The sequence below is a fragment of the Lepisosteus platostomus genome, chromosome 6, assembly GCF_059453375.1.
Source record: "Lepisosteus platostomus isolate fLepPlt1 chromosome 6, fLepPlt1.hap1, whole genome shotgun sequence".
Taxonomy (NCBI): domain Eukaryota; kingdom Metazoa; phylum Chordata; class Actinopteri; order Semionotiformes; family Lepisosteidae; genus Lepisosteus; species Lepisosteus platostomus.
In genome coordinates this window covers 63,864,759-63,881,633 of record NC_142616.1, presented here as the reverse complement: position 1 = coordinate 63,881,633, position 16,875 = coordinate 63,864,759, and the positions used below count along the sequence as shown (strand labels likewise).

The following is a 16,875-nucleotide window of genomic DNA, read 5'->3' as shown; positions in this document are numbered from 1 at the left end:
TGATAGCGATTGGCCTGGACTGATTGACCACAGAACTGATGAGTAACCAGAGAGGAGACTGTAGATTACAAAGCCAACACTGGAATAAAATTATGTCTTAGGCTACTCCTTTCAGAACTTTGGAGATATTTATTAATTGCATGGTGCAATAAGAAGGAGCGAAACTTTGGAAGTGGATTTCAGGTGAGTGTTTCTTCTAAGAAATTTGGATCTTTAGAAGGAAATATATATTGAATATATAGTATATATGTAGGGCTCACACCTGAAGAAGGCTCCACAGCCGAAAAACGTTGTGTTTACTTTCTTCTCTTTTCAGCATGGAATAAACCTATTACTTGTTCCTATTGTAACGCAACGGGGGCTCAGGCGGGCGCCCTTGCCGCATCTGGTCGGCCCCATCCCGACTGGAGGCTCGAACCCGGGACTTCCGCGTCTCTCAGCAGCGACCTAGCCCCGTGAGCCAAAGAGAGATCTCTCCACAGCCCAGTAGCTGTGGTCCTGCTATCACAGGGAAGGGCGGTGACGTCACCCGCTCTGGTACGCCGGCTCTTACACAGCGCCCTGTCGGCCGTAAGCGTTACACTCTCCCCCGCTTAAATCGCCGTCCCCGGCGAAGGGCTATCCCATCCCACTTCTGACACCAATGTAACGCAACGGGGGCTCAGGCGGGCGCCCTTGCCGCATCTGGTCGGCCCCATCCCGACTGGAGGCTCGAACCCGGGACTTCCGCGTCTCTCAGCAGCGACCTAGCCCCGTGAGCCAAAGAGAGATCTCTCCACAGCCCAGTAGCTGTGGTCCTGCTATCACAGGGAAGGGCGGTGACGTCACCCGCTCTGGTACGCCGGCTCTTACACAGCGCCCTGTCGGCCGTAAGCGTTACACTATATTGAATATATATATATACTGTATACATGTTTTTTTTTCTTTTCAAGGTCTATTATGCACAGCTCCCTCAAAAATTCTTTATTTGAAAATGGCAATTGACTTTCTCTTGTATGCACTACCCTCTAGAAAGTATCAGAAATTAATAACAGAGAACCATCATGTTAATGTTTTTGAATATTTTCCATTTCTCAGTTGCTACCCCAAGAATGATTACAGGGAAAGTCAACTTTAGAAATCTGAGAACACTGGCCTAATCATAAATTTCATATAATGAACTTCTCCTCGGCCAATTGGATTATAGTGTAAAACGATATAATAAATCCACTTGTGATCTAAAAATCACAGTTAACAGGATTCCAAACAGGTGAATGAGGTTAGGTACAATGATATAAAATGATATAAACACCAGTGTGCAGCACGGAAAAGATGGCTGTTTTTCTGTTCCCACGGGATAATACAGAAAATGCTCAGGTCTGTACATCATCTGTACCTCCCCCCCTCTCTCACCATCTTTAATCTCACGAGGAATAAATAATTTCTACTTCGTCAGAGCATTTATGAAACAGAATTAATAATTTATCTTCATTGATATTTTTGAGAATCTTTTAGTAGGCTCTGGGCTAGACTAAAAATTAAACGTGAGCGTGCAAGATGTGTTATTGTAGCTTTTAGGAAGTCAAATGTATTGAACATATTCAGTGTCAGTACTTCGTGCAGTTAGAGTGGGGAGATGTTGAGTCAGTCTTTATTAACTGAGCCTCAAAGACCAAGCAGGTTAATTCCACATGGAAAAGAAAATGAAAGATAAACGTGTTTCTACTGGGGAATCTTTTCATACACATGAAGACAGCTACACAGCCAAAATGTAATGTATCAAATATTACCTTTGGTTACAACAGAAGCCATCAACAGCGTCAAAAGAAACTTATTGGTATAAATTATCCCAGCTACCAGTTTCAGTGTTATGTTGTGTATCCTTAAAGGACAAACAACTCCATTCTTTGTGATTGTCTCACTGGTCTTCTAGATTAGTCAGCTGCAACTGAAGTGAGCTCCACATTGTATTGAAATCTTCAGTCCATGTCTTTTTGAATTGCTTTAGATCGCAGTTGGTTAAAGCGCACCATCTTGTGGTTGTGAATAATATTGCATGGTATTTTGTTCCACGTCTGCTTATGTCATCACACTGCGACAGAAAGGGGTGAAAGGTCTTTGGAGGGCTGAAGGAGAAAAGTGCTTTGAGTTGGCTGAGATGACAATGAGCTTGAACGGGCTTTTTAGGTTTTCTAAATCAGTGAAATTATGGAGGAATCTGTTGACCCTCCGAGTTGGACTAATAGGAAATGAAGGTTACAGAGTAAGTTTGCAAACTCAACGGCATTTCAAGACTCATGGGAGGAGTCTGGCGTATGCTAAGGACCTGTTTCTTGGTCAAATCAACAAGGTAAGTAGTAATACAGATTCACTTACATACCTAGTCCGTGTTTGTAAACCATGATTAAAAGTTCAGTGTTCTGATAAGCTGTATTCTGTTTTCATCAGAATATCTTTCGAATTGTACTTGTGTCTACTATACAAATTTTACCACATATATATTCTGCTTAGAAAATATTGGAATTAGAATAGATTGTGTTTTAGTAATGTATGACACCACTTTATTTTGGAGCAATAACGGATGTTAAATTAGATTGCATGTTTTATATATATATTTAAATATGTCATGTATAGTTCAGGTGGGTAGTTGCGTCAGCATGCGTAGGCTGCAAAGGAACAATTAATAGGTTTATTCCATGCTGGAAAGAGAAGAAAGAAAACACAACGTTTCGGCCGTGCAGCCTTCTTTTACCATTTCTTTCTCTTCACAATATAATACAACAAAGTAATATAGCAGAACGTCTTTCGCGATTGTTACATTAGCACAATTACGTATCTGATCATCATTTGTTTAGTGTAATATATCTAAGAGAATAATCAGTCTGGCGAACAGTACAAGTAGTGTATCTGACTTTACTGTCTTTAACAGTGTTATGATGTAGAATGGATTCTTGACAGTATAAATTTTCATATATGTGGAATCCATTTGAGTGTCTGGTGTAATTAATGCATTTTCTTCTTTTGTAGAAAGAAGTTTTTCCCTATCCAGAAATCAGCAGGGAAGAACTAGAAGAAATTAATCAGCTTGTTGCACCAGTGGAACGTTTTTTCAACGAAGATGGTAGGCGATGAGGACAAGTTTGGAAACAGAACAATTGCAAAATGGCTACATGAGTTCGATACCCCAAAGTTTAAACCTGGCGAGACCCTGGGAATAAAATAGCTTTCTTTAAGTATAGTGAGAATTCAAGGTAGTGTGCATGGTCTTGGCTCTATTAAGGCAAAAGCAAATATGATTTTTGAAACACCTAGAACACCTAGTTACAGTCAAATCTAAAGGCAGTTAGATCATAATTAACTCAATTAACTGTCATCCTGAGCCTTTAATTTACTTTAGATAAATCTCAACATATGACTTATGTGAATCTACACTCTAATTCTATTTGTAGTATAAAACGCATTTTATGTATTTATGTAATTTATGTAATTTGAAGTTTAGTTCATGTCCTGTATTCTTGGTATACCAGACCATATTGGGCCATAAACAAATGCTATTTTTTAATTATCTGCATAATTATTTCTCTGAAACTTTCATGTTCCCTTTTCCAGTGGATTCCAAAAGGATTGACCATGAAGCTACAATCCCTCCAGAAACAATGACTGGATTAAAAGAACTAGGTCTCTTTGGAATCCAGATTCCTGAGGAATATGGTGAGGAGGTTAAGACAGATATAAGGAAATAACTGCCTGCTCATGCAATATTTTAAGCGTGTCGAGTTACAGATGTGCGCATCAAATAATTTAACAATGCAAATAATATGTAGTCACTGTGTCAGTGCCAATAGACATATTACCATACATCCATCATTGCCAACATTGTCTTCTCCCTCTCTGTGATTCTCGATCCACCACATTAGTCCCCTCTCAAGGAAGAGAGGTTTCTTCCTTCTCAGTTGTTTTTTAACGCCGCTCCATGTATATAAGATCGCGCTTTTGTATTTGCTCAGTTACCTTCTATTTCTATTTTCTAAGAGTTCAGATGAAATGGATTTTTTTTTTTAATCGGAAGGCACTGAAATTTAAATTTAACATCACCCATTTGCAATATTCACATGAACTCAAAGATACTGGAGTATTCAACATGGCTTAACCCCTAATGCTCAGTTCTCAATCTTCACATCAAATACTACAACAACTGTGCCGCTCTTCACCAAGCATGTGGTCTTTTTTTCCTATTGCCGACTCTTCCTGCCAATCCGATTTGGCTGGAAAAACGCACCTCTTTAATCAAAACCTGCACTCCTTATACAGCAGCAGCAGCCAGTTTGGGGTTCTCTCAAATGTCACATTCTGGGACTGCCTATCTGCTGATGTTGAGACACAGGGATGAGTCAGGATTCAGCCCGTCATCTTAACTCCAGTTTCTCTTGCCTGTGGGAGGAGAGTACGCTACAATAACAAGCAATGCCCGACTCCTGCAGGTCCCAACGCCTCCCATCAGCCTTGGTTGAGAAGGTCCACCCACCTCTCTCCTCCACAGTGCCTTCATCCTCATGAAGCCTGGCTGACAATCTGCCAAACAGCCACCTGTCCAGCCCCTGTGGCAGCCCTCGAGTACAGACCCAAGCTGTATCTTCTCAAACACCCCCTAACCTGCTGAGTCTCCCAGGCCTTTGAGCCAGTCTATCCATTACTTCTTACTAATTACTCTCATTTACCCTCTTCTGACAGCCTAGATTTTAGACACTGTCTCTGGAGCCCTTTTTCTTCTGCTTGTTCTTATAAGCCTCTTAATTAGCCCAGTGGAGTAGCACGTTCTTCAACGATCCTGTCCTACCAGTTTAATTACTCAATCAAGAACAGGACTGCCTCATTCCATGGGTTTGTTTCCATTAACAGATGGCTCTTTCTCAAAGCCCCATCTCTCTTCACAGGCTTCCACTTTTGATCTGAACCATTTCTATCCAAATTAAGTGTGGATTGTTGTGATCATGATATTTAACCAACTGATCTTTTGATTTCAAGCCCATCAGTGTGTTCAAATTTTGATTGTAACGGTTTGCCATAATTTGTGAGAAAAGCGTCTCATCTGGGACTCAGTTTGCTCATGTTGTTGCACTTTAATCGTTGCCCCCTCTGAATATGGCGTAAAAGTGTGAGTCATATGATGTCAATGCTCTGTCTCTGATACGTTTCAAAATATGTATTTCAAAGTTTCTGATGAGCATTGCTGAGGATCCTCTACCAGGCAGTGAGAATTATCCACTCAAGCACCTGAATGGCTCAGAGTTCTGCTATCCCTGGGTGAAGAGATGTAAAAGTAACATAATACATCAGGCGTGTCGCGTAATCACACAAAATTTACTGACTTGCAGCTGTGAGAAAAACCTGAGAGGCAGATTTACGTTAATTGGCTCATTGGCAAGTGATAAATGTGTCCGTTTTTTAAACTTGCAGTTTGTTAAATGTTCCAGAGCTGTAAGTTCTATTGGTGTAACACAACAAAAACTGTTGGATCAGCCCAATTTTTAAAGCCAGTATTTCAAAAACATTTTAACCTGTTTTTCCGTTATTAAAACTAGGCATGTTATGTTAATGTTTTATTGTTTAAAAATGAATCTTCCCAGCTTATTTTAACAGTGGGTTAAGAACTTGTGAGCTTTTTCTAATTTTTAATTGTAACAGTGCACTGTTTTTCTACAAAGGAGATTTAATCAACCACAATTTTGATGCAGCAAACTTTGCTACTTTGCTATCAATATTAAAGAATTATCTGTTTGCAGGGGGCCTTGGACTGTCTAACACAATGTATGCACGCCTGGGTGAGATTATATCATTGGATGGTTCCATCGCAGTCACGTTAGCAGCTCATCAAGCAATAGGACTGAAGGTAACTGTCACTGAATCTCAAGGACAGATGCAAATAACACAGCCGGAGCCATCCGAACACATGCTTTCCTGACATTACCTCTCCTTTCACAAAATGTGTGAGACATTCATTTGCTGTGCGGATGCCACCTCAGACAAGCAATCAGTCAGAACCGAGACATTTGCCATGAAGTATCATTATTACACCCGTCAAAAGAATTTCCTTGCCAGATGTGAGACTGTGAAGGGGCTCTGAACCCTTATTTAAAATACTCGAGGATGGTTTATGCGTTAACCAAGTTTCGTTTTGAGTGCAACTGCTGTATTTGTCCTCTGTTCAGGGAATCCTCATCGCGGGTAACGATGAACAGAAAGCCAAGTACTTGCCCAAGCTGGCATCAGGAGAGCATGTTGCGGCCTTTTGTCTAACAGAGCCGGGCAGGTAGGTCCCAGAACAGTTTCCCAGGGGTGCTTGGTGTAACAAGTGCTTCTCTGCCTCCGAGTGGTTTCTGCCACAGCAGAAGACCAGCTCTGCTGCAAGACAGGACTTACAGGGGAACACATCACCTTCTGTAAGAGGCACAGATCTGATTAACTCTGTTACATTGGGACTCGCATAATAAGGAGGGGCTGAACACTAGAATGTACTCTGTTTTCCTGAATTAGGTGTTGAATATAGATGTAGGAGGGATTTTATGTGTTTGGTGTCCTGTTAGTAAGGACCTGTCTGTGTTTACTCAGCGGGAGTGATGCGGCATCCATCCAGACCAGAGGCACCTTGAGTGAGGACGGCAGACATTTTGTTCTCAATGGAACAAAGGTAATGTTTATTTTGGATAAGCCGGATATATTAAAAAAAATAAAGCCCTGTGCTTTTTGCAGATGTGTAGTAGGCACTTCATTAGTCTGGTACCATCCCCTGTTTTCCTAATTAAAAGTTCTTAAAGCTTCTGAATGTCAGATTTACATGGCATTAACAAATATGATCTTGCAGAATGGGTCATAGCAGCATGATTAAGTACACAGATGTCAGTGATTCATTGCAAATGAAAAAATACTTTCTTGTGATTAAAACTTCTGAAAATTATTCCATAATGAAATAGCTAAAATATATTTTTGCAATTATGTTTACTGAATTTGAGCTGAAAAGTACTGAGAATAATTGGACAGTTGCAGCTAAACTAATAGTCAATATAAAGCTCATTGAAAAGTTTGTCGACTTTCAGGGAGCTTTTTCAATGCAAATGTTTTCACGAGAGAAACATCTGTTTTATTCCAGCGTTCTAGGACCTTATTTATTTTTACTGAGGTTATTTCTTTTTACCCACTTTGGACATGTCTTTTTTCAGTTCTGGATATCCAATGGAGGCATTGCTGATATTTTTACAGTTTTCGCACGAACAGAGGTAATTGACAAAGATGGGGAAACGAAAGACAAAATCACAGCATTCATTGTGGAAAAAGCCTTCGGAGGAGTCAGTAGTGGGAAACCTGAGGATAAGTTGGGCATTCGAGGTTCTAACAGTAAGTTTATTCGCAGCTATGTTTGCTATTTTTGTGCACTAGTATACTGTAGCTAAATTTGTAGAATAAAAAACTTTGCCAAAGCCTTCGCTGGACTGTGATGCACTGTGAGTTGATTTAAGCGTTGGGTTTTGTTCAACTTCCAGCCTGCGAAGTTCTGTTTGAAAATACCAAGGTGCCAGTAGAAAATGTCATTGGAGAAGTCGGAGGTGGATTTAAGGTAATGCATTCATAATTTACCATCTTTGTGCACCAGATATTCCTCTGGACTGAATCAGTGTGATTGATCTTCAGAACAAGCTCTGGGGGCTCTAGATTGTTTAGACAGTTTGGTTAAAGCTCTTTCCTCTGCTTCGAGATATACTGTACCTGCTCTCCTCATCTGTGAGCAGAGTGTCTGGTTCATTGGCTCTTTGTGTTTGACGTAAACCCCCTTCTTTTGTCAGGTTGCTATGAATATCTTAAATAGTGGGAGATTCAGCATGGGAAGTGCAAGTGCCGGGATGATAAAGAAGCTCATAGGTAGGAGGGATTTGATGTAGCCTGTTTCACAAGCATCAGAACAATGTGCAGGGAGATTCAGAGCTTCGTTTCTCATTTCAGTTAACACTCTTCTTCTTTTACATTATGAATAAAATGGAATTACACGAAAAACTACGGAAGTCAGATTACTCTTTAGTTTGCATCTCTATTATAATCTGAAAATTAAGCATTCTGTTAACTTGTTATTAATTATGTAAACAGTTATAAAACTATTAAACTTAGTCCTAATGGTAGAAAGTGGTTCAGGCAGTTTTTGGATTTGGGTTTGGTTACTGACACAATTCACAGTTCAGGTAGGATATGATCAGATTTATGTCAGTATGTTTTAACATGTTCAATTCATAAAACATTTAGAAATGGCTCTAATCCAAAGCTTTACTATCATATGTTGGGTCCTATAAACCAGAGTTTGCTTGTATGGGTCTTGTCTGTGCCATTTAACAGTGACCAGGCAATGCCCACTGAACAGACTAGCTGTGTTTTTGCAGTCCTGTGACTTGAAGGCCTCCTGTGACCTTGCAGGGTTATTTTTAAGATCTCAATCAGTACTCCTTTTGGTTGCTTAGTAGTACATTTTTATGGAGATGTATCAAAGGCAGCAAGAAAATATTGTCAATAGCTGACGATTTGTTGTCTTTCAGAACTAACCTCGGAGTATGCATGTACGCGAAAACAGTTCAACACGAGTATAAGTGAGTTTGGAATGATTCAGGTAAGATATGTCTAAAAACAGAACATCCATTTTTGTGTGTCTTTTCATTGAATGCTAATGTTACCTATTTAAACATTAAGAGTAAAACATCAAAAGTGCCAAGAGATCACCCTTTAAGCAAAGACACTTAAGCCAAAGTCCAGCCGAATACCTTGTGTTGTAAGTATAATTGTTAGAGTAGTTCAAGTAGGGAGCTGCATCAGCATGCGTAGGCTGCGAAGGAACAGGTAAAGGTTTATTCCATGCTGAAAAGAAAAGAGACACACCATTTTGGCTGTGGAGCTTTCTTCAGGTGTATGAAAAGGCTCCACAGCCGAAACTTTGTGTCTGCTTTCTTTTCTGCATGGAGTCAAACCTCTTGCCTGTATAATTGATAGTGTAATTAAAGGATCAAACTATATCAGAGCTTCATGTGTATAGCTGCTTCCCTGCCCTAAGCAGATGATATATGATGTCTTATTCCGTGCATTAACAGGAGAAGTTTGCACTGATGGCTCAGAAAGCGTACGTGATGGAGAGTATGGCTTACCTGACAGCAGGAATGATGGATCGTCCAGGAATACCCGATTGTTCAGTGGAGGCTGCAATGGTGAAGGTGAGGTTGGCGTTTTAGGTTGACACCAGAGATGATACAATGTTTCTCCTCTGCTGTCTATGAGGAATAGGAACACGATTCAGCCATTTAAAGGAAAGAAATCGTAATAAAATGCCACTTACTGTACATTCTTGCCACCTATAAGATAATAACCATGGTGATTTGAGTTGAATGGAAAAGGTTTGTCACAATGCATTATTTAATTGAAATCTGTGTTCTGAATCAGGTGCAATATTCTACTCCTGTATTGTTTCCTTAGTTGTCAGTTGCTCTGGCATTTTAATGTATATTTGGTCATACTGATGTTGTAATTTATCATTTTATTCATTTTCTCTTGAGACGTTTCTAATTATATTACAAATAATTTTTTGCTGTTGTCACAGGGAACAAATATGTACTCGTACCTGTGATACTTTACATGTACTAAAAATGGTTTAAAAGTTGTGTTTGATGTGCAAGAAGGTCTGTTTTCCTTTCAGGGGGAAAAAGAGGATTGCTTCTGTTAAATGAGGAGATATACATGTACAGTATTTTCGTTATTGCGGTGTAGACACTGTTCATTCGGTTATGTTTTAGTGCTTTGTGCTCATCATGTTTTCAGGTTTTCAGCTCTGAGGGCGGGTGGCAGTGTGTCAGTGAAGCTCTGCAAGTCCTAGGAGGTCTGGGCTACACCAAGAATTTCCCTTATGAGCGCTACCTCAGGGACTGCCGCATCCTGCTCATTTTTGAGGTATGACTTACAGTATTGGAGCTTGGCCTGGTCAGAGCTCACAAGCCAGGGAAGACTAGACTGGTCAGGACTGGAAGAAGAGAGCTCCAAGGAATTTTCAGGTGGCTGTTGTACGTGCTGTTCAGCTCAGGGCCAGTAGGTGGCACTCTTCTCCCCCGAGCCAGAATTTCCAACCCAGTGTCCCGGGGAACACTATGCTGTAGTAGATGCCTTCCTTCAGATGAGACATCAAAAAATCCCATAACACTCTTCGTAAGAGTGCATGGGGGTTTTAACTTCAATGTCCTAGATAAATTTTATATTGGATTTGTTCAGTCTGGACTTCTTAATATCTCCTCTTAATTCCACTGTTGAAGTAACATCCAACGTCTCCACTAGATCTGCTGTTCAATGAGACTAGATGTGGTGCAGCTTTTCAGTGGCAGATGAAATGGTCCCCTCATAAACACATAGGAGAACCATAGGAGGAATAGTTGTGTAAAATATAATTTATTATTGTTAGAAATTATCATTTTGTTATTTTGTGAGCTTTTTTATAGCTCATTAGGAGATGAAAACTCCTCAAAGGTATACATTTTATTTATAAATCACATTTCCTGCCAGTCTGGGTTTAGGTTTATTCTCGGTAAAGGAGCAGTAGAAGCTCCTTTAGCTGAAATTTGCCATACTGAAATTCTTACAGTGGATTCTGTTGAAATTCCAGAAGGGATATTTGGGAAGTACACTCTCCCCAGTCATGAGCTAATGGATATAATATCAGTCCTTGAAAGCAGGATTGTAAAACAAATTACCATTTCATCTCAAGGAACCGCATTAGGTATGATGTGGTGATGTGGGGAGCCGTTGAATGAATTCTCTTGAAACTAATTCGGTTATAATTGTGGTTTATATTATGGAAGCTATTTGAAAAACATAGTTTGCATTTGGATATCACACCTTTGTAATTAAAATGTTTACAGATTTATAACTAAACTCTGACATCATATTTAAATCAACCTGAAAATCATATGATGTTGCATTTAAGAGGTTGAAATTTTAAATGTGCTCTAATTGTTTTTAATGGTGGCTAAAAATCATTAAGATAACAGTGTTTAAATTTGTCAATCAACAGGGAACCAATGAAATTCTGAGAATGTATATTGCGCTTACTGGAATGCAATATGCAGGTAAAATCCTGACTGGAAAAATAAAGTAAGTATTCGTCCTGTGTAAATTAGTCCTAAAAAGTATTAACAGTAAAAAATAAAAAAATATATCTTTTCTGAGTCTTTTCTGTTATTCAGAATGTTTTGTGTAATGCTTTAAGCACTCACTGTGACCCTGGGAACAACATGATAAAGTTCTTGTTTTTCCATGCTCAAGTTAAACCAATTGATTTCTTTTTTATTTGTAAGTAAAAAAAATAATGTTAGGGCTTTAGAAAGATATAGATCCACTGATGGTGCTTACCAGGATTCTGGTATCAGTATGCTGTAATAAAAGTAGTAATATATGTCAGTTTACGACTTAAAGCAACAGGATTGGGAATGTTTTTAAGTAAAGGTTTATGGCAAAATCATTTTACCAGATTGAGAACATATGAAGGCATTTAAAAAGAATAAGTAAAAAACAGATTTGTGCATATTTGTGATGAGGAATGTTGCTTAGATCTTATCAAATATTTTCTACCATATCCCAATAAGGCAATAAGAGTACAGCAATGAAAATATTGTACATTAGGAAAATTCACTGAAAGACTAAAATATTTACAAAAGCACATACTGAAAACAAGTACAATACATGGATAACACTGTAGAGATAAATTACTGTATAGGGTTGACAGTATTTGAACACCAGTTAAAACGTCTGTCCATTTTCGGTAAGCTGCTTATCTCCTGGTCAGAGTCACAGCAAGCTGGTGCCTGTCAAAGAGGCATAAGACTTGAAAGCACATGACTGCTCTCCTGCTGGATAGCACTGCAGTCCATTGACTGCCCAGGACTGCAGAGAAAGGGACAATAGAACAGCCAGACTAGTCATGCAAGTCTCTGGGAGGTGAGAATTCTGGAAATGTGAGGCAGCAGAGCTAACCATCGTGTCATTGTGCTGCCTAGAGTCAAATCAATAAATCATTTCGGAAAGATTGGTGTGCATTATTACGTTTCCTTCCATGAAGTGGAGAGATACTCCAAAAGTGTTTTGCACTTCTCGTGTTTTGATTCTCTTTTTGTCCACTAAGGGAGATGAAGAAAGGTAATATTGGAGTTGTGCTGGAAATGTTTGGAAAGAAGCTGCGTGATTCGGTCAGCAAGAAGGTTGATTTAGGGCTGACAGGCAACGACGGTGTAGTGCACCCCAGCTTGACGGTAAGCAGCGATCCACCTCTGACCCTTCAATTAACCGCCTTGGTATAACAGCCTCTGCTGAGACTACAAACCAGGGGAAATTGAAAGCTGAGGTCTTGCTTCTGGCTCCGTCTACTCTCATTTCATCATTGTAGTAAGTTTTCATGGTTGGCAGATGACATAGGGACCTCAGGAAAAAAAATGTTGAGAACTGCTAATAAACATTGTGTTGAGATGAATTGTTTATAAAATAATTTCAAATCTTCTAGTCTTTTACAGCACACTGAAAATGAAATGCCTATTTACAAAGTCATTTATTGTACATTGTGTTCAGTCTCCTGTTATCAGTGGTCATTTGTGATGTAACTCTTTATGGCCTGTTTTTTTGTGTAAAACAAAAGTGTTCATAAACTGCAGGCTGCTGTTCACCTTAATATCATTCCTTCCTCCTCTTTGAAGCTCAGAATCAGACTTTTTCTACTGACGGGACTTTCAAGTCCCAACGGGCAATAAAGTTAGTGTGCAGGCACCAACTCAACCAGTTCATTGTGTGGAAGATGTATGGAAAACTAATCGGGGCACCTTTTTGCTGGAACAGATAGGACATTACTTTTCATACAGGCCACAAAGCCTTATGGCTTTTTTTTTCTTTGTAGGACAGCGCAAAGAAGCTTGAAGAAAATGTGTATTTCTTTGGAAGTACTGTTGAAAGCTTACTTTACAGATATGGAAAGGTAATTCCTTATTTCCATTACATATTTTGAGCTTTTTAGATCTTGTAACATTTGGTCTCAGTACTATCTTGTGCTTTGTTTATTGCTACAACTTACCCATTTCAGTCCCTTTATGACATGGTTATTCACTAATGTATCAAATAATTATAATTATAATGTATAATATAGAACTGGAAATAACAAGCTAGATATGTCAGCAATTGAATAAGATTGAATAAAATATTTTTTTATGAACTGAATAAAAACTAATTTATCTTAGTGCTAATTAGGGGTAATTTTGGTTAATTTTTTCTGCTTTTACAAACTTAATCATATGAATTGTATAATACCTCAGATAAGTTGGGTTGGATTCCCTGTTTACAAAATGTCATACAAAAGCTGTAAAAGTTTACAGATCGTGGTTCTCCAGGTTACAGGTGATCGATCATCTGTTTGACAGCTTGCCCTTGTAAATATCTCTTCACATCAGTACAAATAACCTTCTTCAGATTTTGATTTTGAGTGGTTAACCTCTTTCCATGTGTAAATTCTTTAGTCTTTCATCAACTGTGAGCATGTCTTCAGGAATGCAACTATAGCACAAAACAACCCCCTTTGCCAGTACACAATAAGTATCTTCTACCGTAGGAATATTAGTAATTGTATTTTACAGAACCTCTCGCCTAATTTACCAGGATGCGGATGATTTACAAAAAATCGTATATGGCAAAAAGTTTAATATTAAAAAAAAAAACTCTTATAAATATATGTGATTTCCAGCTTGGATACTCTTAGGAGCAGTGATCATGTTCGCACTCTCTTTCTCTCCCAGACGATTGTTGATGAACAGCTGGTTCTAAAGAGAGTGGCCGATATCATGATTAACCTTTATGCTATGACAGCTGTTCTGTCCAGAGCAAGCCGTTCCATCAGCATTGGGCTCCGTAACCACGACCTCGAGGTACAGTATGGCTCTCGACAATAAATGATCGTTGTTATCGACAAGCTGTGGCTGGGATCCCCAAGGCAGTAACGCACAAACAGCTCAGCGGCGCTGGGGGGTATGGTTAGGATTAGTTAGCCGGGCAGCTCTCGGCTACTGTCGGAATCACAGTTTTCCGCCATTTCAGAAGGAGTGAGGGACGCCCCTCTCCTCTGGCCATCGCGGAATATTTTGTACATCTTGCCCGTCCGCTAAACGGGAATGCAGTAGTCAGAGAAGCCGCTCTGCGGTACCTCGTTTTCCCTGCATGGTAGGAGTACAGGGCGTGGTCATGAGAGCCAAGAGGTGAAGACACAATTGGCGATTTCAGTTTGGGTGGATGTATAATTCAAAATAAATTTAATTATTTACAAAAATAAAAATGATGGAATCACAGATCGAATTGAATATAAGCAATATAGGCTTTAAGCTTGTTCTTTGCATTTAGATTTTGGCAGGTCCAAACAGCAGCTGGTATGACCTCCCCTTGTGTTTGCTTCTGTAACAATTTTAGTTTGACACGTAGCACTGAACACAATGCAGACTAGCGTTGTGGTTGAACATGTTATTTCCTTGCAGTGAAACATTTGTGTGCGGCTCCCATTCATGTTTTATCCCTGTAATTAATGATGAATGGAACTGTTTCTACACCATTAACAGTGAGAAATTGGGTTCCTGGCGTTGGGAGCTGGTGATATGGATCTCAAGTTTGCAGCAAGCAGATGGAATTTGAATGACTTTGATTATTATCTAGTTTCCTTTGTGGAAATTGTTTAATTCATTAAAAATAGCATGACAGCAGGAAACGGTAATGGTAAACTGAGAAATGTAATTACGCTTGATTCAGAGAAACTTTTGATTTAGCTCAGCCAGCTGCAACATGATGTTATCTGTTAAACAATACTTTGCCTTTTGACTATTAGGTGCACATTGGACATGTTACAAATGAACATTTTTTATAAGGTATTACAAGACCTTATAAAACGCATAGCTTTTACCTATTATACACGATCATCAGTCGCCTGCCACCTGCAATTTTCTTCTCACATATGGGTTGTTTTTCCTACCCTTTTGAATTGTTTGCATGTAGCCTGCTGGATGTTGATTTAAGGTTAATATTGGTAACAGATGTTTGTTTCCTCTTAGCTTGCAATTTTTAAAATATAAATTGTAAGAAAAGTGAAACCCAGTCAAGAAAAGTATCTGAAAGTGGTGTTCTTCTGGCTGCAAAGTTATGTATGACTGTTAAGAAGAAACGATTTGATTTGAAGATTTCGGCATAGTATTTGTGCAGAAATATAATATTTTCTTCTTCTGTGAATCCTAGGTGCTACTTGCAAACACATTTTGCTGTGAAGCTTATTTCCAAAACAACTACTGGATGACTCAGCTAGAAAAACGTAAGTAGGACAGATGGAAGAAGCTTTTTCTTTAAGTTTATTTCAATAAATCATATTTGTCTCCGCATTTTAGTTCACATTACTACCACATAATCACTTAGGTTTTCTTGGGTTATGATAAGTTACGTATATATTCTTTTTAAAAAAACATCTCAGCAAGCAACAGGCACACAAACACACCAATTGTGCCAGAATCCAGTTAACCTACCAGTATGTTTTTGGACTATGGGAGGACACCAGAGCTCCAAGTGGAAACTCGCATGAACATGAGGAGAACATACAAACTCCACACAGATAGCAGAGGTCCTGAATGGAATACAGGGTTCCAGCACTGTGCCACCATTTAAAGAATGTCGGAAATTCCGTGTATATATAATGTTTTTTACACTCTTTGATTTTTAAGTTACACCTTGAAGAAAAGTAAAAGACTTAAGTAAATTCATAGAACTATAACTGAGGTGTCCTTTGTTTCAGATTCCCCGGAAAACAACGATGACAGCATAAAGAAGATTGCTAAGCAAGTGCTGGACAATAGGGCATATAGTTGTTCACATCCACTTGACAGAACTTTCTGAAGTTCTCCTGTGTGCTAAAGGCTAACTGTGAGCCCAGTTTTGGTTACAGCTATTCTAAATGAGTCATTTGAGAATTATTTTGAGCTGTTTTCTAACCACAGTTAACTTCAGTTTTTCAGAAAACAGTTTTGCGTTGTAATTAAAATTGTAAATATTTTTTAATTAACTGTGGCTATAAATGATCTCTCCCGAATAAAACACAGTTAAACAGTTACTGGATTTACTACTGAGCCACAGCTGGTACAAAATAATGAATTTATCAAAACATGATAACTCAAAGTGCCTTATTCTTAACATTATCCACATTGTGTTAAACCATTGTAAACTTTGCAGATATGTTAAAGGGAACCTTTTATTCATTAGATGACCTGCATGATGACATTGCAGTAAGTCTGTGTCTCCACAATGTTTTTCAGTGGCTGGGTTTTGACAGCCACTGCTGCCTCAGAGGGGCTGTTATGCTGTTGAAATAAGTACCCACTCCTCTCTTCTTCAGTAAGGGGTTTGGCTGCACGCTTGTACCGGAATGACCTGTCTTTCCAATATCCTCTGCAACAAGGAACACAAATAAGCACTTTTTGTAACTTTTTTAAATATATATTTTTTTTATATTTGCAATTCTTGAGACTAGTTTACGCTGAAATGCAGGAGGTCAGTATTAGTTGTTTGCAGTGGTAATTAAACTGCTTAATCATGCATTTTCATCGCTGATATAAGAGGCAGGAATTTAATTATGGTTAACTTGCCACCATACTGCATACTTTAAAGAAGTAGTGAGTATACGTTAACTGCTTTAAAGTATTTGTGTTACTTTAAAATACTACTTTCCAGATTTGGGGTTTGTGTTTTTCAATTACTCATTCCCTCTTTCGAACCAAGTCACATTTCTTCCCATCATAAAAAATAAATCAGAATTGGGCATGGGCATTG

General features: G+C 38.9%; 2 protein-coding genes across 5 annotated transcripts in view; one reads left to right on the top strand and one right to left on the bottom strand.

Annotated features, from left to right (window-relative positions):
* The first annotated feature begins 2,072 nt into the window (after positions 1 to 2,072).
* On the top strand, positions 2,073 to 16,870 carry acad9 (acyl-CoA dehydrogenase family, member 9). Its single transcript, XM_088636866.1, has 18 exons — positions 2,073 to 2,329; positions 3,007 to 3,100; positions 3,589 to 3,690; positions 5,763 to 5,869; positions 6,189 to 6,289; positions 6,589 to 6,667; positions 7,197 to 7,371; positions 7,518 to 7,591; positions 7,818 to 7,893; positions 8,556 to 8,626; positions 9,102 to 9,221; positions 9,823 to 9,951; positions 11,063 to 11,142; positions 12,170 to 12,296; positions 12,932 to 13,009; positions 13,821 to 13,949; positions 15,298 to 15,370; positions 15,845 to 16,870. The coding sequence occupies exons 1-18, from the start codon at positions 2,138 to 2,140 to the stop codon at positions 15,943 to 15,945; spliced, it is 1,908 nt and encodes a 635-aa protein (XP_088492992.1). The 5' UTR covers positions 2,073 to 2,137; the 3' UTR covers positions 15,946 to 16,870.
* Positions 15,385 to 16,875, bottom strand: part of cfap92 (cilia and flagella associated protein 92 (putative)) — a 36,589-nt gene continuing 35,098 nt past the window's right edge. For all 4 annotated transcript variants that reach the window (XM_088636863.1, XM_088636864.1, XM_088636862.1 and 1 more), the window contains one exon: positions 15,385 to 16,494. In XM_088636863.1, the coding sequence (XP_088492989.1) occupies positions 16,305 to 16,494 (190 nt within the window). In that variant the 3' untranslated portion in view covers positions 15,385 to 16,304. The remainder of the gene's footprint in view (positions 16,495 to 16,875) is intronic.